General features: G+C 51.2%; 1 protein-coding gene across 1 annotated transcript in view; it reads left to right on the forward strand.

Moving 5' to 3' along the window:
* The window catches only part of LOC142289702 (uromodulin-like), a 65,060-nt gene that overhangs the window by 18,917 nt on the left and 18,439 nt on the right, over positions 1-27,704 (forward strand). Inside the window, exons 5-6 of the mRNA XM_075333628.1 lie at positions 11,342-11,562; positions 25,469-25,614. Coding sequence (XP_075189743.1) covers positions 11,342-11,562; positions 25,469-25,614 — 367 coding nt within the window. The remainder of the gene's footprint in view (positions 1-11,341; positions 11,563-25,468; positions 25,615-27,704) is intronic.

Below are 27,704 nucleotides of genomic sequence, written 5' to 3' on the forward strand. Positions count from 1 at the left end.
CACCGTTGTGGCCGGGCGAACTGCCGGAGCCGATGTCATCACCGTTGCGGCCGGGCGGACTGCCGGAGCCGACGTCATCACCATTGCGGCCTGGCGGACTGCCGGACTGGGTGAGATGTCATCGGGGTTGCGGCTACTGCTTCCAGGAACCAGACGGGTGCAGAGTCCTGGCGTCCCTGGTCTTTATCCCTTCGGTTACATCAGGCAGACTTCCACCCGCCCCCCCGCCCCTTGGTTCTCTCCAGCACCTCCTTCTCCTGGGGGTAGGGCTTCACTTTTCGCGCCTTCCTTGCTCGGGGAAGACGGCTCGAGCGGGAACTTTTCGCACCCAAGATGGCAGAATTTCAAAATTTTCGGCCGGACACCGCCGGCGGGGACTGCAAGGCGCACTTCTACCGGTAGGTAGATTGGTTCTATCCTGTTCGTGACGCCAAATTGTGTAACCCAGGGATAGGGGTACTCAGATCCGGGCCAAGGGTCACTTCAGTAAGTATCACGGTGCCGTGACCCGGTCTGTGATCCCTGTTACATCTCGTGGCTCTCCTGAGGCAAGGACTGAGGCAGTCTCCCATTCCTTGCCTGCCACGAGCATTCCTGCTCAGCAGCGCCGAAGGTCTGCCAGACTGCAGGAGATACCTTCTCAGAGAGGCAGCAGAAGGGTGACACCTAGTGGTTCTCCTGTTACAAGGAGTGAAGCGGTCTCCCATTCCTGGCCTGCCACAGACTCTCCTGCTCAGCGGCCCCGAAGGTCTGCGAGGCTGCGCAATGTGCAGAGGTTTACTGCTCAGGGAAGCAGTGAGATTCCCGTTATCTCTGCACATTGTGAGACCGAGGATCCCGCCTCTATTTCCCAGAGGCAGGAGGGTGAGCATGTGCAATGCGTGGTGGGTCCTGATTCGCTCACTGACGTCACACGGCTTGATGACAAGGCTGGTGACGTGGTGAATCCTGACTGGCCAGGCTGGGACGTCGTGGACCCTGATTGGGTCAAGTCCGTCATCTCCGCCTCGCGCCCGCCCTCGGGTGGAGCTGCACCTCCTTAAAAGCTCCCCCTGCCATCATGGCGGCGTGCGACCGTCCTTCTATGTTTGGATGTCTGGCAGCGTGCTGCCACGCCACTGCTCAGGCATTACTGTCTCTTGTGGGCTTGGCCCTTGCTGCTCCGGCAGTACCTCGTTTGCAGGCCGTGTTCCTGCCTTGCTGCTCCGGCAGTACCCCCGTCAACAGGCCGTGTTCCTGTCCCAGGTGAGCTCCTCAAGTCTCCTTTGGACTCACCTGGTTATTGAAAGCACACGTGCGTGGGCACCTCTGTGCTACCCTCGTGCCATATTCTCGTGACTTCCACTGGCACACGTGCGTGGGCACCTCTGTGCTTCCCCGTGCAACAGGTACACCGAGCCGTGAGATCTGTGCCATACAACCCTCACGGGTTAGGGCAGATCGGTGTACATAGATCGTCTGTGACATTCCAGACGATCGCTAGCAGCAACCCGCTCACTCTTCACCCACCATAGCGGCGGTCCCTTACACCGCACAGTGGACCTTGACCGGCGGAAGCAGTCCATTTCCCATCTTGGCACGCTTCCCCGGGTCCCCCTCGTAACATTACGGTCGCGCCAAAGGTCTGGCTATGGCTGAAGAGCAGCAGCAGTTGCTGCGTTATGTGCAGCAGTTGGAGTCATGATTGGCAGCAGTGGAGCAGTCTTCCTCCGATAAGACTACTCTGATGACAGTCGCCACCCAGGCGGCTACCCAGGCTGTGCTATTGGGCGGAAGGTCTCCTCGCCTTGCACTTCCAGAGCGCTTTAGCGGCAACAGCTCTGAGTGCCGTGGTTTTATAAACCAGGTTACCACCTACTTAGAGCTGTCCGCGACTCTTTACGCTACCGAGAAGGCGAAGGTAGCCTTCGTCCAGTCCCTGCTCACAGGGAGAGCGCTGAAGTGGTCCACGCCGTTGTGGGAGCGCGGAGATCGTGTGGTGAATAACTTAGCAGCTTATCTTGGGGCCATGAGAATGATGTTCCTCGGGCCTCAAGTCACCCACGATTCCGCGCTGCGCCTCCTACGACTTCGGCAAGGGTCTGCTTCAGTCGGGGACTTTGCTGTACATTTTAGGACACTGGCCGCAGAGCTGGACTGGCCGGATAAGGTCCTTGTCCCTGTGTTTTGGGAGGGCCTGGCAGGGTTTGTCAAAGACGCACTGGCCACACGTGAGGTGCCTGCCACTTTAGAGTCCTTGATTCAGGTTGCCTCTCGCATAGACATCCGCCAGGCGGAGCGAAGGCTCGAGGTCTCTTCAGCACCCACGTCTTCTCGGCCTAAAAAGCGTCTGACTCCCGTCTTCCATCAGACAGGTCCCCCAGCCAGTCCTGTAGGCGACTCCGTGGAGTCAATGGAGGTGTCCAAGGTGGTCTCCTCTGCCCCAGGTTCTCGGTCTTGTGTCATCTGCTTTTCCTGTGGGCAGAGGGGACACATAGCTACCCGATGTCCCAAACCGTCGGGAAAAGACAGCGTCTAGTTTCTATCAGAGGGGGGACTCTAGACGCTACTTCTCCCTCTAGGTTGACTATCAGCGCCCAGTTGCAGTTCGGCACTACTCTCTTCTCTGCCCTGGCTTGCTTGGACTCAGGCGCTGAAGGCAATTTCATCTCGACCTCCCTGGCAACCCGATACTCAGTTCCCCTGGTTCTGTTGCCCAAGCCACTCAGGGTCCGGGTAGTCGACGGGTCCATACTACTCGATCCTATCACCCAGATCACCATCCCTCTCAGGATGGATGTACCACCGGGACACCATGAGCAGGTGTCCTTCCTGGTGCTTCCAGGGGGGACGGATGAGATCCTACTGGGCCTTCCCTGGTTGAGACAGCATGCTCCTATACTCAACTGGGCAACAGGGGAGATCTCATACTGGGCAGGATCCTGTAGAGAGCACCTCGTGACTACCGAACCACCCGCTACCATTAGGTCGGTTGGGTCCTCAGGGAATACTGAGGGGCCGGGTTTACCGACACCTTATGAGGCCTACAGGGATGTCTTTTCAAAAAGGGCGGCAGATACTCTTCCTCCCCACCGGCCATATGATTGCCGAATAGACCTGAAGCCAGGCTCCGAGCCCCCCAGGGGCAGAGTGTATCCACTCTCTGCTCCAGAGACGGAGGCTATGTCCAAATATATTCAGGACAGCCTGGCGAAGGGGTTCATTCGCAAGTCTATTTCACCGGCTGGTGCAGGGTTCTTTTTTGTGCAGAAGAAGGAAGGGGATCTGCGCCCCTGTATCGATTACAGGGGATTAAATGCAATCACAATCAAGAACAAATACCCTTTGCCCCTCATTACTGAGCTATTTGATCGATTCCGCGGGGCAAAGGTCTTCACAAAGCTGGATCTACGCGGGGCGTATAATCTAGTGCGAGTCCGAAAGGGCGATGAGTGAAAGACCGCCTTTAACACCAGGGACGGTCACTACGAGTATCTAGTAATGCCCTTCGGACTCTGCAATGCCCCCGCCGTATTTCAAGACTTTGTGAATGACATTTTCCGGGATTTGTATCTTTCCGTGGTTGCATACCTGGATGACATTCTTATCTTCTTCCCCGATCTTACCACCCATCGGAGGGATGTCATCCGAGTACTTAAGAGGCTCCGCACCCATTCGTTATATGCTAAGCTGGAAAAGTGCGTTTTTGAACAGGAATCCTTGCCGTTCCTGGGGTACATAGTGTCCAGTCAGGGGTTAGCAATGGATCCGGGGAAGTTGGAGACAGTGATGAACTGGCCTGAGCCCCACTCGCTGAAGGCGATCCAGCGATTCTTGGGGTTTATCAATTATTATCGCCAGTTCATTCCCAACTTCTCGACGGTGGCAGCACCCATCATTGCCCTTACCCGCAAGGGCGCTAATCCCAAAGCATGGACACGGGAAACGGTAGAGGCATTTCACACTCTCAAAACTCACTTCTCCAGAGCTCCCATCCTTCATCGTCCAGACATCTCCAAACCCTTCCTACTGGAGGTAGACGCCTCTTCGGTCGGTGCAGGTGCAGTCCTGTACCAGAAAAACGAACGAGGAAGGAAACATCCGTGTTTCTTTTTCTCCAAGACCTTTTCTCCGGCCGAGAGGAACTACTCCATAGGGGATAGGGAGTTACTGGCGATGAAACTAGCATTCCAGGAATGGCGGCATCTCCTGGAGGGTGCGAAGCATCCATTTGAGGTTTTTTCTGACCACAAAAACCTCGCATACCTCCAGACAGCACAACGCCTGAACCCAAGGCAGGCCCGTTGGTCTTTATTCTTCTCCCGGTTCCGCTTTATTATCCGCCACCTGGCCGGTGAGAAGAACGTACGGGCCGATGCCTTGTCACGTTGTATGGTTGTGTTGGAGGAGGACGAGGAGGAGCCTCGTCTTATACTACCCCCGGACAGCTTGAGGATGGTCACTCCCACTTCTTTGGACCAGGTGCCACCTGGCAAAACCCTCGTTCCCCCTGAACTACGGAACGAGGTGCTATCGTGGGCCCATGCCTCCAAGGTCGGGGGTCACTTCGGGGTCAAAAGGACCAGAGACCTGGTGACCAGGCATTATTGGTGGCCGAGACTACCCCAGGACATACAGGAATATGTGGGAGCCTGTATGTCGTGTGCTCGGAATAAGCCGTCCCGGCAGAGACCGGCAGGTCTTCTTCACCCACTGCCAGTGCCGGATCGTCCCTGGGAAGTGGTAGGGATGGACTTCCTGGGAGATCTGCCCAAGTCAGCAGGGCACAGGGTCGTATGGGTCATCACGGACCACTTCTCTAAAATGGTCCACTTGGTGCCTCTCCCACGACTCCCGACGTCACATGCTCTCGCCACCTTGTTCATTCGGCATGTATTTAGGTTGCATGGCATGCCTGACAAGGTGGTGAGCGACCGGGGTCCCCAGTTCGCGTCTCGCTTCTGGAGAGAGCTCTGTAAGCTCCTGCAGACAGAGCTGAACATCTCCTCCGCATACCATCCCGAGACCAATGGACTAGTGGAGAGGACTAATCAGACCTTGGTAACTTACCTCCGCCATTTTATATCCGCGCACCACGACAACTGGGCTAACCTCCTTCCTTGGGCCGAATTTGCCATTAACAATTCGGTCCATGAATCCTCTGGCCAGACTCCGTTCCTACTCAATAACGGACAACATCCCAGAATCCCGGTTCCGATGCCCATTACGTCACCCGATACTAGAGTGGAGGATTGGGCGACCAAGGCCCGGGAGATCTGGGATGACACCCAAGAGGCTCTTAAAAGGGCTAAAGACCGAATGGTGACAACGGCTGATGTTCGCCGCCGCCCTGCACCATCCTTCGCCCCTGGTGACCTAGTATGGCTGTCCTCTAAAAATGTTAACCTACGGGTACAGGCAGCCAAATTCGCCCCTAGGTATCTGGGTCCGTTTAAAGTACTACAGCAGGTAAACCCAGTGGCATATCGACTCCAGCTCCCTCCACGCTGGGCTATAGCCAACACCTTTCACGTGTCCCTCCTGAAACCCGTACGACTTAATAAATTCTCGGGGTCCCTGCCGGTTCAAACCGACTCCCTGTCCGACGACCCTGAGGTGGCAAAACTTGTGGAGACAAAAGTCATACAGGACAAGAGGTACTACCTCGTGGAGTGGGCCGGCCGTGGTCCGGAGCATAGATCCTGGGAGTTGGAGGATCATATCCGCGCCCCGGGTTTGATAGCGGCCTTCGAGCATGGACAGGGGGGGGGGCTAGACAGGGGGGTAATGTTACATCTCGTGGCTCTCCTGAGGCAAGGACTGAGGCAGTCTCCCATTCCTTGCCTGCCACGAGCATTCCTGCTCAGCAGCGCCGAAGGTCTGCCAGACTGCAGGAGATACCTTCTCAGAGAGGCAGCAGAAGGGTGACACCTAGTGGTTCTCCTGTTACAAGGAGTGAAGCGGTCTCCCATTCCTGGCCTGCCACAGACTCTCCTGCTCAGCGGCCCCGAAGGTCTGCGAGGCTGCGCAATGTGCAGAGGTTTACTGCTCAGGGAAGCAGTGAGATTCCCATTATCTCTGCACATTGTGAGACCGAGGATCCCGCCTCTATTTCCCAGAGGCAGGAGGGTGAGCATGTGCAATGCGTGGTGGGTCCTGATTCGCTCACTGACGTCACACGGCTTGATGACAAGGCTGGTGACGTGGTGAATCCTGACTGGCCAGGCTGGGACGTCGTGGACCCTGATTGGGTCAAGTCCGTCATCTCCGCCTCGCGCCCGCCCTCGGGTGGAGCTGCACCTCCTTAAAAGCTCCCCCTGCCATCATGGCGGCGCGCGACCGTCCTTCTATGTTTGGATGTCTGGCAGCGTGCTGCCACGCCACTGCTCAGGCATTACTGTCTCTTGTGGGCTTGGCCCTTGCTGCTCCGGCAGTACCTCGTTTGCAGGCCGTGTTCCTGCCTTGCTGCTCCGGCAGTACCCCGTCAACAGGCCGTGTTCCTGTCCCAGGTGAGCTCCTCAAGTCTCCTTTGGACTCACCTGGTTATTGAAAGCACACGTGCGTGGGCACCTCTGTGCTACCCTCGTGCCATATTCTCGTGACTTCCACTGGCACACGTGCGTGGGCACCTCTGTGCTTCCCCGTGCAACAGGTACACCGAGCCGTGAAATCTGTGCCATACAACCCTCACGGGTTAGGGCAGATCGGTGTACATAGATCGTCTGTGACATTCCAGACGATCGCTAGCAGCAACCCGCTCACTCTTCACCCACCATAGCGGCGGTCCCTTACACCGCACAAATGACCTTGACCGGCGGAAGCAGTCCATTTCCCATCTTGGCACGCTTCCCCGGGTCCCCCTCGTAACAGATCCCAGGTTCCACTGTAAAAAGGGGTTATTGTAAAAGGGGATTGTCCGTGACGCCACCCACGGGCCATGGCGATGGTGGACACCACCGCTGCGGTGAAGGTGCGGGATTCCCGGGAACGGTGTTGGGGCGCAGCTTTGGATGTTAACCCCTCCGTGGGTAGGGGCAGTGTGTCCCGGGGCCCGATGGGGAATATGCAGGGAGCAGGGTGCAGTGCTGCGGTGCGGTGCCTGAGGGCACCGGCATACTCACAAGTATTTCACACAGAGTCACTGGTAAACCAGGAACTGCCGGTGTCCGCAGCCTTCAGTACGGATGGTGTTTAAGTCCCACACATGGTGCAGCAGACCCCTGTTCTTTCCCTGCAGTCAGGTGCCTCTTTCTCCACTCTTTCTCTTTTTTTCCTCCTCGGCCGGGAACGGGGAGTCCACTCCCCTGCAGTGATCCGAGATCTCTTTCGATACCAGCGGGCCACAACCCTGCCCCGGTCACCTCAAGTTCCTTCCTCACTAACAGCCTGTCCCGGCCCTTTTGGAGCACGATTCTGTAGCAGCCCGGGAGCTACAACTCCAGACTCCTCTCCTCTCCCTGTCCCTCTCCCCACACACTCTGCACCAGCCCCTCCCCTGCTGCTCTGTCTCGCTCCCACACTGGGGGGGGGGGTGTCTGTCCTGCTGCACCGGTGTGGGACCAGGTCACCAAGGAGGAGAATGGCCTGCACCCCGCTGGATGTCTGCAGGCCCTGTGACACCCTTGTTTTTGCCAGGGCGTCACATCTCCTCCTCTTTTTCCTCGTCCAGCTGTTTAGTTTTCGCATTGGTATTTGTCCTTGTCACTTTCCCATGTGTTTGTGTTGTCTTGGGAGTTGTTTGGCAACTTTTGGACAACTTTGAGGGTATTTTCCAGGTGTTTTTAGGTGTTTGTGATTGCCTCCCATTGTTTTCAATGGGGTTCGAGAGGTTCGTCAAACGGCTCATCGAACGTCTTGTCAAATGGGGCACCGTTCACCGAACCGAATTCGAACTCTAGGGGAGAACTCTCATCTCTGGGCATCACAGACTTGGCGCTATCTTGGATCTCCTCATACTTATCCAACCGAACTTTCAACGTTTCCCACTCTCACACCACTTTCTCATCTCGCCCCCTATCTGTCGGGGTCCCCCAAGGTTCAGTTCTTGGACCCCTGCTGTTCTCCATTTACACCTTCGGCCTGGGACAGCTCATAGAGTCCCATGGCTTTCAGTATCATCTCTATGCTGATCATACGCAGATCTACCTCTATGGACCTGACAGCACCTCCCTACTAACCAGAATCCCACAATGTCTGTCTGCTATTTCATCCTTTTTCTCTGCTCGATTCCTAAAACTGAACATGGACAAAACAGAATTCATTGTCTTTCCTCCTCCTCACTCAACTCCCCCACCTGACATATCCATCAATGTCAATGTGTGCTCACTTTCCCCAGTGCCACACGCTCGCTGCCTGGGAGTAATCCTAGACTCTGATCTCTCTTTCAAGCCACACATCCAAGCCCTTTTCATCTCCTGCCGCCTCCAACTCAAAAATATTTCCCGGATTCGTACATTCCTTTCCCAAGAAGCTGCAAAAACCCTAATACATGCCCTTATTATCTCCCGTCTAGATTATTGCAACCTCCTGCTCTGTGGCCTCCATTCTAACAGTCTCGCACCCCTACAATCTATTCTAAACTATGCTGCCCGGCTAATCCACCTGTCCCCCCGCTACTCCCCGACCTCTCCTCTCTGCCAATCCCTTCACTGGCTTCCCATTGCCCAACGACTTCAGTTCAAAACACTAACCATGAAATACGAAGCCATCCGCAACCTGTCTCCTCCCTACATCTGTGATCTAGTATCCCGGTACTTACCTACACGTAACCTCCGGTCCTCACAAGATCTCCTTCTCTACTCCCCTCTCATCTCCTCTTCCCACCATCGCATCCAAGATTTCGCCCGTGCCTCCCCCATACTCTGGAATGCTCTGCCACAACACATCAGACTCTCGCCTACCTTCCAAGCTTCAAAAGGAACCTGAAGACCCACCTCTTCCGACAAGCCTACAACCTGCCATAACCCTCAGTCTGATACAGTGCCGCACAATCATCTCTACCCTCACCTACTGTATCCTCACCTATCCTTTGTAGACTGTGATCCCTCGCGGGCAGGGACCTCTCTCCTCCTGTACCTGTCTGTGTCTTGTACTGTTTATGATTATTGTACTTGTCCCTATTATGTATACCCCTTTCACATGTAAAGCGCCATGGAATTGATGGCGCTATAATAATAAATAATAATAACAATAATAATAATAGGGGGGTGGCTCATCTCTAGTTACTAGTAAGGATGTGTGTCTTAAAGAGGTTGTCAACTTCTCAGACAATACCTTTTCAATCACTATGTTCCCACAAGTAAACTAATAATAGCTATACCCGGAGGCCATTCCAACAGTGTTGGCAGTGGCTCTCCTGTGGCTTATGTAACATAATGATGACACATAAGCCTGCAACCAATCAGCGGCTGCTTCACTCTTGCCTCCTTGGACAAATTTGACATCTAGAGGAAGTTAGAGCTGCAGCTGCTCTTTGACTTCCTCGAGATAAAACATTTGGCCGAAGGAGGCAAGAGTGAAGTGGCCGCTGATTGTTTGCAGGACTTACGTGAAATAACACTGTAATGTGAGCCTCTGAAGAGCTAGAGCCAATGCTGCTGGAACATCACTGGAAATGGAGGTGAGTATAGCTATTTTACTTCTGGAGAATATAGTAATTGACAAGGAGTTGTCCAAGTAGTGGACATCCCATTTGAGACACACATCCGTACTAATAACACTTTCCGTGCCGTAGACCACTACCCTTCTTCACTATTGAGGTATTGTAAGGGGAGATTATTTGGGCATAGAATGCCAGTATTATTGGTGCACTAAATAGTATTATTGGAATACTGCATGGAGGTAATATTTAATGTCGCATGACACACTGGGTCGCAACTAAAATTATACCTTGATATATGCGATCCAGTGCCTTATTACAGATAAATCAATGCTTTTCTTACTATATAAATGAGACATTAAGATCTCCCTTCCCTGTATATTCACATCCTAGACCAATGGAACTCCTTCGATCTTACCACTTAAGTTTGTAGCCAGAGCTATTAAGAAGCCCCTTTTATGTCCTGGCATATCACTATATATCTGTGTACATGTAATACCTCTGAATATTACCACTATTGAGGTATAAATAGCTGTGCTGCATGTGGCTCACTCATATTGTTTCTACTCTTTGCTTATCATGTCATGAGTTTCAGCCTCAAAAGAGCAAAATTACAATGAAAATCTGCAAAATACATAAACATAGCTACCCACCAAACAGCCATACTTTGAGAGAAGGAACGGGATGGGCCTTACTAGAGTTGATGTGATTCGATCTTCAGGACCCAGTCCAGAGCCAGAGCAGTGATCTCTGGCCATTTGGAGGCCAACCTACTGGATTTCGTGGCTTTTCTTTTGAACAGTCATACTGGTGCTCCACACATTGTGACATGACGCACTCGTAATGTTGTGCAACCCTGGCTAATCAAAAGAAGAGCTGTGGATGCTGGGATGTAGGATTTTCCAGGTTTCCTTTCTATGGCCTAAGGGCGGCTTTGCACGTTGCAACATCGCACATGCGATGTCGGTGGGGTCAAATCGAAAGTGACACACTTCCGGCGTCACTTTCGAGATCGTAGTGTGTAAATGCTAGATGATACGATTAACGAGCGCAAAAGCGTCGTTATCGTATCATCGTTGCAGGCTCCGACTTTTTCCTAATTATGCTGCAGCGACAGGTACGATGTTGTTCCTCGCTCCTGCGGCTGCACACATCGCTGTGTATGAAGCCGCAGGAGCGAGGAACATCAGCTTACCTGCCGCCGGTGGCTATGTGGAAGGAAGGAGGTGGGCGGGATGTTTACATCCTGCTCATCTTCACCCCTCCACTGCTATTGGCCGCCTACCGTGTGACATCGCTATGACGCCGCATGGCCCGCCCCCTTAGGAAGGAGGCGGGTCGCCGGCCAGAGCGACGGTCGCAGGGCAGGTGAGTGCATGTGAAGCTGGCGTAGCGATAATTTTCGCTACGCCAGCTATCACAAGATATCGTACCTGCGATGGGGGCGGGGACTATCACGTGCGACATCGCAGCATCGGCTTGCGATGTCGCAACGAGCAAAGCCCGCCTTAGACTAATGACCTAGCCACTGGACTGTATGACTTATACTGCATCATAAACACTGATGTTCTATGCAGTTTCTGGGCAGACTAGCAGTGTGCACTCATGTAGACACATGAAACTCCAAAGGAGCGGTATAAAAAAAATATCTATATATTTTGTTAATACAATTTTTAATGCTTTATTCTTTTACTAATATATGAGAAGATTTGTAGTTTTATAAAACAAATAATAATAATTATTATTTTTGTGTTCCTCTTTCAGCTCTAGAAAATGGCATTGCAGATGTAACTTGTGAGCCGAAGTCTATGAAGGTAGCACTTAGGGAATGCTTATTAGTACAGTTGGGATACAATCCATCAAGTGTACAGCTGACCAAAAATGACAGTTGCTGCAGTGTTGTCTATTCTCATGTACTAAATGATACCCGCATTTATACCGTAGAGGTCGAGCCATACACAGGCTGCTGTGGGAATGAAATCATGGTAAGAATTTTTACAAATTTGCATTAATTGCTTTTGGTACAATAATCAGATTTCTCATTATATTATACTTAAGTATTGTTACGTCCGGATGGTGGAAGCACTGGACCGTACACCGATTTCCCCTGAGGAGGCAGCCAGGCCGGTCACCCCGCCAGAGGGTCCTGATGCACGGCAGCCGAAGCACTATTGGTAGCCAGACAGTCCGTAGAGAAGCAGGAAAGGTGTATGTTGCTGAACCCACGGAGTTCTGGACGGTAGTCCGGGTGACGAGGCTCAGGGTCCGAGGCCGGGTTGTAGAGGCAGGCGGAATCCGGAACCTGCTGAGCGATGGGGCGGGTCACCGAACGGAGCCAGGGACTGGAGACTGGCGGAGCTGCAGAGGTGGTGGAACATCCGCCGAAGTCACCGTCAGGGTCCAGGGATGGACTTGGTTCGGAGCGGCTGGCGTGGCAGGACAGGCTCTGCGAGACAGACAGGGTTAATACAGGTCAAAGCACAGGGTAAAGCAATACGGGGACCTGAACACTAGCTTGCTAAACACGTAGAACAGGCCCCGCCCACCAGGAAAGAGAACCCTAATATACCCTGTACATGCAATATCCTGTTTCTGGGTGCTGGCCCTTTAAGAGAGGGTCAATGACCGCGCGCGCGCCCTAATGCACATGCGCGAGGCCCGTGTGCCAGAAGCCAGTCCAGGAAGCAGTGAGGAGGAAGCAGGAGCGCCCGGCTGTGTGTCCCATGTCGCAGAGGAGCGCCGGGAGCGGGGAGCAGGACACAAGGAGGGTGCAAGCGAGGAGGACGGGACCGGGACCGGGGTGGTGAGCAGGGGATGCCGGCGGGAACCGGGGAGCGGACCACGGGGATCGGAGTGCGGCGCACGGGGACCGGAGAGCGGGACCCGGGGACCGGGAAGCGTGACAGTACCCCCTCCCCCACGCCCCCCTCCCCGCAACCGGGACAGGAAGGCACGTATCAGAGGAGTGCCAACATTCTCCCGGGGCTCCCAGGACCTATCCTCGGGACCATACCCCGCCCAGTCCACCAGAAAGTATTGCCGACCTCGCACGGTCTTCATGGCCACGATATCCCTTACCGCATAGATGTCATCGTCAGCGATGGGAGGAGGAGCAGTACCGGCATCAGCGGAGAAGGGACCAAGGACAACAGGCTTGAGCAGGGAGACATGGAAGGAGTTGGGTATCCGCATCGTGGCCGGGAGCTGCAGCTTGTAGGAGACTGCATTAATCGTGCTGATGACTTTAAACGGCCCGATGTAACGAGGACCCAACTTGTACGATGGCAACTTCAATCGGACATATTTGGATGCAAGCCAGACCAAATCACCAGGGGAGAAACACGGGGGATCCAGGCGCCGTTTGTCCGCATGTCTCTTCATCCGCAAAGAAGCACGCTCTAGGGAAGTCTTGACAGAGCTCCATATGGCTGAGAAGTCTTGGACCAGAGCATCTGCTGCGGGGACGTCGGAAGCCGAGGATACTGGCAATGGGACAGAAGGCTGAAGTCCGTAAACGACTCGGAAGGGAGAGCAGGAAGTGGACTCGCTGATGTGGTGGTTGTGGGAGAACTCAGCCCAAGGAAGAAGCGCGGACCAGTCATCGTGATGGGCATTAACGTAGTGGCGCAGGAAGGAGGTCAGGATCTGATTGACCCGTTCCACTTGCCCATTCGACTGAGGATGGTAGGCTGAAGAGAAGTCCAGAGATACTCCCAGATGTTTGCAGAGGGCCCTCCAGAAGCGCGAGGTAAATTGAGTTCCTCTGTCGGACACAATGTGTGCGGGAAAGCCATGCAATCGGAATATATGTTGTATGAAGGAGTCAGCTAGTTCCTGGGCAGAGGGCAGCCCGGCCATGGGAATGAAGTGAGCCATTTTTGAGAAACGGTCCACCACAACCCATATGACTGTGTGTCCGGAGGATAAGGGTAAGTCCGTAATGAAGTCCATTGCAATATGTTGCCACGGAACGGAAGAAATGGGCAGAGGCAGAAGACGTCCATATGGTAGGTGCTTGGGTGTCTTGTTCCGGGCACAGGACGAACAGGCTGAGACGAAGGTTGCAACGTCTTTACGGAGAGACGGCCACCAGTAGTGACGGACAATCGTACTCCAGGTCTTCTTCGGACCAGCGTGGCCGACGATCTTTGAGGCATGGCCCCATTGCAGGACTCTATGTCTGTCAGTATCAGAGACATAGGTTTTCCCAGGGGGTATCTGAGTCAGAGCGACAGGAGCCACCGGAATGACTTTACTGGGGCTGATGATGGGCTGGAACGTCTCCTCCTCCAGCTCAATGGGCACGAAGGACCTAGACAAGGCGTCTGCCCGCACGTTCTTGTCCGCGGGCCGAAAATGGAGTTGGAAATCAAAACGAGCGAAAAACAAGGACCAGCGGGCTTGTCGTGGGTTCAGTCTTTGGGCTGACCGCAGATACTCCAGATTCTTGTGGTCCGTGTAGATAATCACAGGATATACAGCTCCCTCCAAGAGGTAGCGCCATTCCTCCAAGGCCAGCTTGACGGCCAGTAGCTCCCGATCACCGATGGTGTAGTTGCGTTCGGGTGCCGAGAAGCTCTTGGAGAAGAATCCGCAAGTAACCATCTTCCCGGAGCAGGATTTCTGCATCAACACTGCCCCGGCCCCTGAGGAGGAGGCATCCACCTCCAAGGTGAACTGTCGGTTCAATTCAGGGCGATGAAGAACTTGGGAGGAAGCAAACGCCTGTTTCAATGAGCAGAACGCGGCATCGGCCACTGGTGGCCAGTCCTTAGGATTAGCTCCCTTCTTGGTCAAGGCAGAGAGAGGCGCAGTCAGGGCAGAGAAGTGCGGGATGAATTGCCGATAATAGTTCGCAAAGCCAAGGAAGCGTTGGATAGCCTTCAGTCCGGATGGAGGAGGCCAGTTGAGGAAGGAAGACACTTTCTCGGGGTCCATCTGCAGGCCGGTGTCCGAGATTACATAACCCAGAAAGGGAAGGGACGACTTTTCAAAGACGCACTTCTCGTATTTGGCGTACAGACGGTTCTCTCTAAGCCTTTGGAGTACTAGCTGCACGTTCTCTCTGTGGGTCTGTAGGTCCGGAGAGAAGACCAGGATGTCGTCCAGATACACCACGACACAGACATAGAGGAGATCTCTGAACACGTCGTTTACCAATTCTTGGAAGACTGCCGGAGCATTACACAGACCAAAGGGCATGACACAATACTCATAGTGCCCATCCCGAGTGTTGAATGCGGTCTTCCATTCGTCTCCAGAGCGAATGCGAACAAGGTTATAGGCCCCACGGAGGTCCAACTTGGTAAATACACGAGCTCCTCGGAGCCGATCGAATAGTTCGGGGATGAGAAGCAGAGGGTATTTGTTTTTTACGGTGATCTGGTTTAATCCCCGGTAGTCAATGCAAGGGCGCAGATCACCCTCCTTCTTCTTGACAAAGAAAAACCCTGCTCCGGCAGGGGACGAGGATCTCCGAATGAAGCCCTTAGCCAGGCTCTCGGTGATATAGGCAGACATGGCCCGTGTTTCAGCAGGGGACAAGGGGTATATTCTTCCTCTAGGAGGCGTAGTTCCTGGCAATAGATCAATGGCACAGTCGTAGGGACGATGAGGCGGTAGTACCTCCGACTCCTTTTTATCAAAAACGTCCGAGAAGGACCAGTAGGCAGAAGGCAGTCCTGGTAGAGACTCTGGAACCGGAGGTCGTTGGATGGGCTGGATGGATTTCAGGCATCTCTCGTGACATGAGGAGCCCCATCGGGTAATTTCACCTGTACTCCAGCTGACCGACGGTTCGTGTGCCCGTAACCATGGGAGTCCCAGCAGGATCTGATGAGACATGCGCGGGAGGACGTAGAAGGTGATCTTCTCGGTGTGCAGGGCACCGATCCGTAAGTCCACAGGCTTGGTGATCAGTGAGACGGTGTCAGAGAGGAGTCTCCCATCTACAGAGGCAATCACCAGCGGTTTTTCCAGTGGGAGAACAGGCACCTGGTACTTATCCACTGTGGCCTGCTGGATGAAGTTGCCTGCTGCTCCGGAATCGAGATACGCCTCTGCCGTGAACCGGGTCTCTTCTGTAGTGACTTGAACAGTCCATGTAACGGAGTCTGAGAGAGTCCCAGCACCTAGGGTGGCCTCTCCTACCAAGCCTAGGCTTTGGAGTTTCCCGGCTTCTCGGGACAAGAGCGTAGCAGGTGTGTGCCATCACCACAGTAGAAGCAGAGACCCTTTTCTAGTCGTTCTGATCTGCGTTGCTCAGACTGCCTCAGGCGGTCAATCTGCATGGGCTCGATGGTAGACGCGCCAGGTGACGCCGACTGGGGAGCGATGGACTTCTGTGGTGGGGAGGAGTGCCTTATCGGACGCCTCTCGCGGGACACCTCTTTGGCTCGTTCCTGAAAGCGAAGATCCACTCGAGTCGCTAGATCAATCAGGGCATCCAGGGTGGAAGGCACATCACGACCAGCCAGCTCATCTTTAATACGACCCGAGAGTCCTTCCCAGAAGGCGGCGGTTAGAGCCTCATTGTTCCACCCTAATTCCGAAGCCAAGGTGCGAAAACGTATAGCATATTGGCCCACCGTCAGAGTTCCCTGACGTAGCCGGAGGAGGGATGAGGCAGACGCGGAGGCGCGTCCGGGCTCGTCAAAGGTGCCACGAAAAGCCTGCAGGAACTCATGGATGTCGGCGGTTACCGGATCCTCCTTCTCCCACAAGGGGTTCATCCAGGCCAGTGCCTCTCCCTCTAGATGGGACATCATGAACGCGACCTTGGCTTGGTCAGAGGCAAAAAGGTGCGACAGCAGCTTGAAATGGAGGGAGCATTGATTTATGAATCCCCTGCAGGTCTTGGGATCTCCGGCGTACCGGGGTGGTGAGGCCAAACGAAGTTTGGAAGTATCCGAGGAGGCTGCCACGGGAGCTGCGGCCGTGGATTGCACAGTGGACACCTGAGATGCCAAGGACGTGGCCGTTGCTTGTAGCGTGTTCAGACGGGTATCCACAGAAGACATGAAGGACAGCATGCGGGTCTGGGTCTCGCGCTGTCGTACGAGTTCCTGCTGCAAGGCCGCTAGTGCTTCGGCGGGATCCATGGCCTGTTCTAGCTGTTACGTCCGGATGGTGGAAGCACTGGACCGTACACCGATTTCCCCTGAGGAGGCAGCCAGGCTGGTCACCCCGCCAGAGGGTCCTGATGCACGGCAGCCGAAGCACTATTGGTAGCCAGACAGTCCGTAGAGGAGCAGGAAAGGTGTATGTTGCTGAACCCACGGAGTTCTGGACGGTAGTCCGGGTGACGAGGCTCAGGGTCCGAGGCCGGGTTGTAGGGTCAGGCGGAATCCGGAACCTGCTGAGCGATGGGGCGGGTCACCGAACGGAGCCAAGGACTGGAGACTGGCGGAGCTGCAGGGGTGGTGGAACATCCGCCGAAGTCACCGTCAGGGTCCAGGGATGGACTTGGTTCGGAGCGGCTGGCGTGGCAGGACAGGCTCTGCGAGACAGACAGGGTTAATACAGGGCAAAGCACAGGGTAAAGCAATACGGGGACCTGAACACTAGCTTGCTAAACACATAGAACAGGCCCCGCCCACCAGGAAAGAGAACCCTAATATACCCTGTACCTGTCTATGCAATATCCTGTTTCTGGGTGCTGGCCCTTTTAAGAGAGGGTCAATGACCGCGCGCGCGCCCTAATGCGCGAGGCCCGTGTGCCAGAAGCCAGTCCAGGAAGCGGTGAGGAGGAAGCAGGAGCGCCCGGCTGTGTGTCCCATGTCGCAGAGGAGCGCCGGGAGCGGGGAGCAGGACACAAGGAGGGTGCAAGCGAGGAGGACGGGACCGGGACCGGGGTGGTGAGCAGGGGACGCCGGCGGGAACCGGGGAGCGGACCACGGGGACCGGAGTGCGGGGCACGGGGACCGGAGAGCGGGGCCCGGGGACCGGGAAGCGTGACAGTTATAATCAATATCTGATTGATGAGAAAGGTTTTAAAGGGCATAGGTCAGTAGGATCAACTTTACTAAGCCGTTTTTATGGACTTGCAGGTCCTAGAAAGCTGAATAAAATAACTTGATATCTGTAATCCAATGTCTTATTAGAGAGACATTCATGTTTTCTTTAATATGTAAATGAGCTGTCAAGATCTATGACCTGGACATAGATCACCTTGAGAATCTGTATCCAGAGCTGATTAAATGAAAAGAGGTGTTAACATTGTGAGACCAGGAGATCAGGGTGTCAGTTATTACATGTCTCACATTGGTAATGCACTCTTTAATTTAAAATGAGCTCTTGAGGCAGATTTTCAGTGAGATCTATGTCCAACCCAAAGATTTTAACAGCTCAGTTACATATTAAGAAAGATGTGGATCTCTCTGGCATAAGACATCAGATCACAAAGATCAATGTACCATTTTATTCAACTCTCTTTGACCTGTATCCAGATCCTGACTGCTTAGAAGGGTTGATCTTACTGACAGATTCCTTTTAAGTGAGGCAAAACTCCTTTTTTGTGAGTCGTCTGAACTCTCATATGCTGGAAAGATTTGCATTATATAGAAAATTTGTGGATCATAGCTTTGAAAGTTTTCAATAAGATAGTGGATAAAAAATCTAGAAAAAAATTATGCAATATCACCCACAAAGTCCAGCTCATCGAGCTACGATGTGTATATGCCATTAATGTCCTTCAGTGCAATAACCCTTTTATTTGGAATTTTAGAATAGCCATAACATTATTATTTTTCCGATGACATTACCATACAACAGCTTGTCTTGTTTCAGGGATGAGCTATAGTTTTGACACCACTTATTGTATTATACACTGTCTCCTGTAAAACAGGAAAAAAGTATGGGCAAAATATGTAATATAGAGGTGTTAATTCTCCAGATCATATGATTGCTGCGATACCAAATATTTATAAATATATATAAAGCTGAATGTGTGTGTATGTGTGTGTGTGTGTATGTCCGGGATTGGCATCCGCACCGTCGCAGCTACAGCCACAAAATTTTGCACACTCAAACTTCTGGACCCCGAGAGCGTCATAGGCTATGTTTCGAGAGAAATTTTAACCCCGCTCTTTACACTTATTCGCCAAAAAACCTGCCTCCATTAAAGCAAATGGAGCTGGGAGCCACAGTGCAGCCAGAACTTCAGAAGAATGCGCAGCCACGCTCTTATATGGAATGTTGGCATGTCACAATGCAGCCAGGGAAAGAGGCAGACACAGACAGGGAAAGAAACAGACATAGACAGGGTAAGAGACAGACACAAAGAGACAGACAAAGAGACCGACTGACAGGGAAAGAGACAGACAGGGAAAGAGAGGGAAAGAGAGAGACAGGTTAAGAGACAGACACAGCCAGGTAAAGAGACAGACACAGGGAAACAGACAGACAGGGAAAGAGAGGGAAAGAGACAGACAGGGAAAGAGATAGACAGGGAAAGTGACAGAGATAGATAGACAGACAAGGAAAGAGATTGTCTGTCTGTCTGTCTGTCTGACAGACAGGGAAAGAGATTGAGACAGACGGAGAAAGAGACAGAGACAGTCAGAGACAGACAGGGAAAGAGACAGACAGACAAAGATAGAGAGACAGAGAGATATATACAGAGGGGGAGACAGAGAATTGGAGAGAAACAGAGAGACCAGTTACTATCCCGGGCGTTAATATATTCTATTTATACATTCTATCCCGGGAATGTTAATACATTCTATTTTGTTAACAGCAGTTATTAACCCTGGTGAAGCCGGGTAGTGCAGCTAGTGTATATATATATATATATATATATATATATATATATATATATATATATATATACACTATCTGTAGTACCTGGGGGTTGCCTGTGATAGTAACTGTCTCTCTGTCTCTCTCCCTGTCTGTGTGTCGCTGTCTGTCTGTCTCTCTGTCTGTGTCTTTTCTTGTCTGTCTGTGTCTATGTCTCTGTCTGTCTGTTTCTATCTCTCTGTCTCCATCTCTGTATCTGTCTGTCTCTCTATCTCTGTGTATGTCTCTATGTGTGTGTCTTTTTGTCTCTCTCTTTCCCCGTCTGTCTCTTTCCAGGGCTGTCTTTGGCCCGTCTGTCTCTTTGCCCATCTGCCTCTTTGCCCATCTGTCTCTTTGCCCGTCTGTCTTTTTCCTTGTCTGTCTTTTTCCAGGTCTGTCTTTTTCCAGGTCTGTCTTCTTCCAGGTCTGTCTCTTTCTAGGTATGTCTCTTTGCCCGTCTGTCGCTTTCCAGTGCTGTCTCTTTGCCCAGCTGTCTCTTTCCAGGTCTGTCTCTTTGCCCGTCTGTCTCTTTCCAGGGCTGTCTCTTTCCAGGGCTGTCTCTTTCCAGGGTTGTCTCTTTGCCCAGCTGTCTCTTTCCACGTCTGTCTCTGTCTGTCTCTATCTCTCTGTCTCTTTCCCTGTCTGTCTCTGTCTGTGTCTGTCTTTTTCTCAATCTATCCATCTCCCCACCAACATCTTATTAGCTCACACATAAGTTTCTTATACTAACAGTTTATTTTGTTCCTATAGCAACCACTGACAGTTGCTATTAATAACCTGTAGCTCCCACCTCCATTCAGTTTAATGGAGGCAGGATTTTTGGAGAGTAACTGTAAAGCGGGTTAAATATTCCCGCTCAAACCTAGTCTATGACGTTCCCTGAGTCACATGGAGTGACTGTGCAAAAGTTCGTGATTGTAAATGCGACGGTGCGGATTCTTTTATATATTTTTATATATATATATATATATATATATATATATATTGAAATGGCAAAAAAAATTATACAAATTTGTAAAAATAAAATTTATTTCAGGCCCATAATTTATTTTTCAGGTACGCTAATGATTTTATTGGTATCATTTCAGGGCACATACATTTCGATAGCTTTTTTTTGCAGCAGCAGCAGCTGGGCCTGCTCCTTACACGTGCACCTTGATTGTGATATATAGTTATTTCATGGTGCAAGAAAGAGTTAAGGCAACTTTACACACTGCGATATCGGTACCGATATCGCCAGCGTGCGTACCCGCCCCCATCGCCCATTGGTTGTGCGACACGGGCAAATCTCTGCCCGTGTCGCAGAACATCGCCCGGAACCGTCACACGGACTTACCTTCCCTGCGACGTCGCTGTGACCGGCGAACCGCCTCCTTTCTAAGGGGGCGGTTCGTTCAGCGTCACAGCGACGTCACAGAAGCGTCACTGAACCGCCGCCCAATAGAAGCAGAGGGGCGGAGATGAGCGGGACGTAACATCCCGCCCACCTCCTTCCTTCCGCATTGTGACCGGGACGCAGGTAAGGTGAGGTTCCTCGTTCCTGCAGTGTCACACGGAGCGATGTGTGCTGCAGGAACGAGGAACAACTTCGTTACTGCTGCAGTAACAATATTTGAAAATGGACCCCCATGTCACCGATGAGCGATTTTGCACATTTTTGCGACGATGCAAAATCGCTCAAAGGTGTCACACGCAACAGCATCGCTAAAGCAACCAGATGTGCGTCACAAATTCCGTGACCCCAACGAGATCACTTGAGCGATGACGTAGCGTGTAAAGCCCGCTTTAGTCTACGTGTGCACATTGTGTTGTGTCCATGCTGAAATTTCTGCAGTGATTTGGCAGTGCATGTGCACTTCAAATCGCTGCAGAAATACTGCGTAATGGATGCAGTTTGTCTGCAGAATAGATACCGATTTCATGCTCTATGGCTGCAGCCCCCACCATAGACAGAGTGGAAGCTGCATCCAAAGCGCACCAAAATAAGTGACAGGTTGCATTTTTAAATGCAAAGATTTTGTCAAATTTTTGACTCTCAAATCGCTCCGTTCAAAAAAGCGCTGTGCGCACAGATTATGCACAATCTTCATAGATTGTGCTGGGGATGCAGTATGCATGCCTTTACGCTATAGTGCAATACGCAGCATAAAGGTATGAAAAACACACACGTGCGCACATAGCCTTAATGTGTTTTTAATTTTCCATGCTAAGATGTGGTCATTTGAAGTTACAGACCCATATGGGCTACTGAGATTTTCTGATTGTTGTCAGGGGTAGTGTTGTTATAGAGGCCCTATGCAGATTAAAATTATCATCTATATCAATTTCTATATCATGTCTCAAGTAAAGAAAAAAAGAAAATGTAATTGTAAATAAATTCCAAATACTTTAAAATAGCAAAAAACGCTCACTTTTGTCTAGGAATGTGATCAATTAATTAAAATGACAAAAGTGTTGTGAAATGTTAATAGGACAAGTGCCTGTGGACATGTACACTAGAAAGCTTCTCTTCTGTGACCTGGAGATACCCGTACCATACACTGTGAAGCTATTTCCAAATCACAAAGCTTTTTACTACTTGCAGGTGCCTACACTATTAGTATTCTAGAGATGAGTGAGTAGAATTGCAGGACTTCAGATTTAGTGGCCATATCAGTATTCCATGGCCTCTAGGCAAAAACTCTATGAAACACTTCCTTCATGCCAAAATTCTTGACGCATCTTCAGATTTGTAGACCCGACATGATGTGCCCATGATATCAAAGTAGGTCTACTAATCAGAAGAAGATCCAGGAATGATAGCATGTAGGTGGCGTTGGCAAGTATCCCATCTGGCAAACATTGACTACAAAATGAATAAATGTGTCGCGGGCGGAGGAGGGGACGCCGCGCTCTCCCTACTGCTCGGGTCCGGCTGCCGCGGCTGCTGCGGCCTGCTGCTGCTCGGTGGCTCGAGCGATGAGCCGGATCCCGGGGACTCTAGCGGCGCTCCTCGCCCGTGAGTGAAAGGGGGGTTTTGGGTGTGGGGATTGTGGATTGTCCGTGACGCCACCCACGGTTGTGGTGAAGGAATGTACACCACCGCTGCTCTGGCTGGGGAATCCCGGGAGTGATAGTATGGAGCAGCCAGTTGTTGTGTTGCCCCTCCGTGGGTAGGGGTTGGTGATCCCGGGGCCCAGTGATGGGGTTTTGGAATGGTGGGCAGGCGGGTAGGGGGGCCTGCGGAGGTGCAGGGGCGCAGGGGCAGCGCTGTGCCGCACGGCACGGAGGTACTCACTCAGCCAGTAAACACGACACAGTTCTCGGTAAACAAACGGCTGGTTGGACGGGTCCCTCAGACGGTTGCGCTGCTGATATCCCCTGCAGTTGACGGTGACGGTCTCTTCCCTGCACCTGTATGTTGTTGTTTGGTTGCGATGGGTTCCCACCGATAACCCGCTCCCTGGCCTGGATATGCGCCGGAGGAGCTCCACTCTTGCCCGCAGGCGCTGGCCCTGGGAAACTGATGCCTTGGCGGTGGCGGTGTCTCCCCTCTACGGTTGGACTGTTGCCTTCAATCGGGACTTGGTTGTTGGGAGACAGTCGTCCCCTTCACTGATGGATTTGGCAAATTATGGCGACTCCTAGCCTTGCCGGGATCCGAAAGGCCCCTGCCCTGGTGCTGACTAATCTTCGTATACCGCTCCGGTACCGCCGGGTCACCACCCGTCCACGGTCCTTTCGGCAACCTCCAATCAGTCTCACCTGCAGACGGTCACCACCGTCTGCCAACCTTGCTGTCTCAGTCCGGGGCACACACCCGACTAACTTCAGGCTTCTTTCTGTCACTTTCTCTGTTGCTCTTTTACCACTTCCTTCCACTTCACTGTTTACTCCTTCACTCAAGCTCTCCCCTGAGCTAACTGTCTACTCCTTCTACTTCAAGCTCCAAACTCTATCTGCCTGGTTTTCCCGCCTCCAGAGTTGTGAACTCCTCGGTGGGTGGAGCCAACCGCCTGGCCCACCCCCTGGTGTGGACACCAGCTCCTGGAGGAAGGCAACAAGGATTTAAGTTTTGGCTTTGGTGTGCCTGCAGGGAATGTGGGGTGCGTGTGGTGTGGTGACCTGTGACCCCTGGCTTGCCCAGGGCGTCACAAATGCATTTCATTTAAATTGCATTTCAAACATTTTTTTAGATGATTTTGGCATGTGAAAGCACTATCCAAGCCTCTGCTCTCCCTATTTCTAATCCCCACCTAACACTATCTTCTTATTGAAATAAAGCTCTTTTGTTGCTTTACTTCAAGCAGAGGAACTGTCAGTCAAGCAACAAAAGGCACTAGGTGGGAGTGAGAGTGGGATCAAAGAGACTTGGGAAGTGCTTCCACATGCCTCAAGCACTTCAGCCTCATTTGCATCATCTGTGATTTCTTAATAACAAAATAATGGACTGGTTAAAAGAATAGGTGGACTTGTCTTTGTAAGAACTACATACCCATGTAAATAATTTGGGAAGTGAGCTCCTGCGGACAGATTCCCTTTTAATATAAAACTAGCTGTAGTACCCGGGCGTTGCCCGGGATTGTAACTGTCTCTCTCCCAGTCTCTGTATGTGTGTCGCTGTCTGTCTCTTTCCTTGTTTGTCTGTGTCTATGTCTCTGTCTGTCTGTGTCTATCTCTCTGTATTTGTATCAGTCTATCTGTCTCCATCTCTGTGTCTGTCTCTATGTGTGTGTCTGTCTGTCTCTCTCTTTCCCCATCTGTTTCTTTCCCCATCTGTTTCTTTCCCCACCTGTCTCTTTGCCCGTCTGTCTCTTTGCCCGTCTGTCTCTTTGCCCGTCTGTCTCTTTGCCCGTCTGTCTCTTTGCCCGTCTGTCTCTTTGCCCGTCTGTCTCTTTGCCCGTTTGTCTCTTTGCCCGGCTGTCTCTTTGCTTGGCTGTCTCTTTGCCCGGCTGTCTCTTTGCCCGGCTGTCTCTTTGCCCGGCTGCCTCTTTGCCTGGCTGCCTCTTTGCCTGGCTGCCTCTTTGCCCGGCTGTCTCTTTCTAGGGCTGTCTCTTTGCTCAGCTGTCTCTTTGCCCGGCTGTCTCTTTCTGTCTCTATCTCTGTCTCTTTCCCCGTCTGTTTCTGTCTTTTTCTGTCTCTCTCTCACACATAAGCTTTTTATACTAACAGTTTATTTTGTTCCTATAGCAACCACTGACAGTTGCTATTAATAACTGTAGCTCCCACCTCCATTCAGTTTAATGGCGGCAGGATTTTTGGAGAGTAATTGTAAAGCGCAGAATTAAATTTTTCCACCCAAACATAGTCTATGACGTTCCCTGGGTCACATGGAGTGTCTATGCAAAATTTCGTGATTGTAAATGCGACGGTGCGGATTCCTTTAGCGGACATACATACACACACACACACACACACACATACATACATACATACATACATACATACATACATACACACACACACACACACACACACACACACACACACACACACACACACACACACACACACACACACACATACACTCAGCTTTATATATTAGATTAGAAACTATGCACACTACTGTGTCTTTTTCTGTCAGTTTTGTCCAGGTTGCCATACACAGATCACAGATCAATTGGAGGACTAGGTAACGTTAGCTGTGTGTGGGTGAGTGCAGAAAGCCTGAAGAAATAGCTGGGTGCTCTTGGGAAATGTAGATTAGAGTAATCACATGGAGAGCACTGGACGACTGCCCACTTCAAACTTAGAAGACACAATAAGGCTGGAATCACACTTGCATGTGACTTACGAAAGGATCGAATCGCACTGTTTGGACTGGCGGCTCTCCTGACAGGAGCATGTCAGCTAGATATATTTGTGTGTAGCTGACACGCTCCTGTCAGGAAAGCCACCGGCCAATTCGGGGGATGTGACCCTCGTGGGAGTCACGTCAAAATGTGACACCAGCCCATTAGAGAAGCTGAAAGAAGACAGTAACAAATTAGCCTGTAAGTATCTGAGACATAAATAGAGGTCTTTTGGCTACAGGGAGTTTGAAAAAAAAAATTATGTAGTTAAGCACATTATAATAAAATATTATTTTTTGGGGTTATTGTACTTTGGAGAAAACATTTCTACTTTCTCTTCCAGGTGAATTCATCTCATGTGACATACTCAAATACTTTGCATATGGACCCTTTATCTCCATCCAATAGTGAAGGGACAATCAACATCTCTTGTGCATATAGTTTGTCTTGGGAATTCCAACGCCTTCTGTCTGTGCGCCAAGAAAACGGGTAAAGCTTCTATATACATGGATGAACAAATGCAGCACTTTCTAATGAAATGTCGCCAATATAAGTAGAGCCCAGAAAAGACCAGACATTCCTCCCCTTATCTTTGGTTACTTACCAAATATATGAAAAACGCATATTTCTGCCAAAAGAAAAACACATCACAAAAATACGACAATTCACAGTAAAACGTATGCAAAAAAACACCCTGTAATAAGCTCAGGCTTAGGCAACATTCAGACAGGCGTATTACAATGTCCTTGTGCTATCGTTTTTTTTCTCGACAGCACATAGACCAATAAAGTTTCATTCATTCCTACACACATTAGTTTTAAAAGCAGATCCATGTCTCTTGTCTGCGAGATTCGGCATGTCCAATTCTCATCCATTTTGTGGATTAGATTCGGCCATTAAAGTCTATAAATCTACGGGGATTCATATGAAACAGATGTAACATGCAATATGTCACGTACTTTGTACTTTATTGCTCCCATGTTTTAACCTTTTTTCACTTATGCATTGCTGAGAGTTAGTGGTTAAATAAAAATCTACCTCCTTCAGTTTTTAAAAATAACGGTGAAAAAAGTGGATGCAAAAATGGTCTATTTTTCTCGTATAAAAATTGACAAGGATATGGGAAACAAACATTAGTCTGAATTGACACAACTGTGTATGAAGGTCCGCATACGGAAGACTCTGCTCGGACTAGCCTTGTGTCTCTTGAGCTGAGCTACTAGCCTTGTAGACATACATGAGGCTGTTAGGTGCAGGACACCCATTGTTGATCTGGTCCATTTTGGTCCAGAAATGGACTTTAAAACACCGATCTCTGAATTCACTCTAAGACCAGGTTGTGAGCCATACTCAGACCTATAATAGTCTACGTAATTTTTCACATATCCATCTCTTTTTTGTAGACCGAGTGGTCCGAGCAAAATCACAGAGACATGTCTGATATTGACTTGTGTAGGATGAAAACTTAGCAATGAAAGTCTATGGTTCTGTGAAAAAAATCAGGCTGCAGTCGGTTGCCATCACTAATTGATAGATAAGAAAAGGTGGAGAACCTTTTCTCTTTTTTTCCAGTGAAAAGCTGATGAAAATCACACCAAACTCTGATGAAACTGGGATGCCATACTGATGAAACTCGGTCTGTATTTCTCATACCTTGAATGAGGCCTATGTGCATTCTTTGTTTGGGTACTTAGCCAAAAGGGTACATAGGGAAAATGTAGCACCCCTGAGACCATCAGGGTGCTACAAGGTTCTGCATCCCCACCAGGAAGCAGGGCCTACCCCCTTAGAGACCCAGAACCCCAGTGCCGGTACCAACAAAATGCCAGGTAATCCCAGTTTTCCCCAACATTCCCCCATACAATGGTACCCAGCTAGGGTGGGACCAATGGATGGCCACCTAGAGGTGGAGCCAATCCAGTCCACTAGTTGACCAGGTGGGAGGGGCAGACTGTGGAGAGTAGTCAGAAAAAGTGTCAGACAGGTAAGGAGTGAAGGTGGAAGCAAAGTGACATCCTGACTCAGGTTAATGGTGACCTGGTACCCAGGAGAAGTGGTTGCCGGTGGAGTACAATGGAGTACTTCCGGAACTATGCACCGATGAGGTACAGGACCCTAGGACAGGAAAGAGCTTCAAGACGACCTGTTAACACCTGCACAGCAAAGGGGACCATCAAGGACCTTGCTGACCCTAAAGAATCCAAAGACTCAGTAGCAAAGGTTGAACTGGGGACAGGACCAGAGACTCCAACCTCACAGGGTTCACGCTACCGTCAGGCAGACAGAAGTGGACAAACCACAGAACGGGGACCCCCAGTTGTTCTATACCAGTGGGACCCACTTACCAGAGATAGGTGCAGGGGAAGAAGGTATCAGAGAACCAAACTGGCACTGGGACGAAGGGGACCTGGAGGCGAAACCAGCCGGCCCCGGGCAACCAGTTAACATCTTCAGCAGTGAGTAAACCAGTTGCACTGAACACCTGTGTGGACTACCTTCTTCCGACGCCCACTGCACCATACACCCTCTGGGGCAAAACCCTACTTGCGGAGGGACTACCATTCTAGCTGCCAATACAA

The sequence above is a fragment of the Anomaloglossus baeobatrachus genome, chromosome 2 (assembly GCF_048569485.1).
Source record: "Anomaloglossus baeobatrachus isolate aAnoBae1 chromosome 2, aAnoBae1.hap1, whole genome shotgun sequence".
NCBI classification, from domain to species: Eukaryota; Metazoa; Chordata; class Amphibia; order Anura; family Aromobatidae; genus Anomaloglossus; species Anomaloglossus baeobatrachus.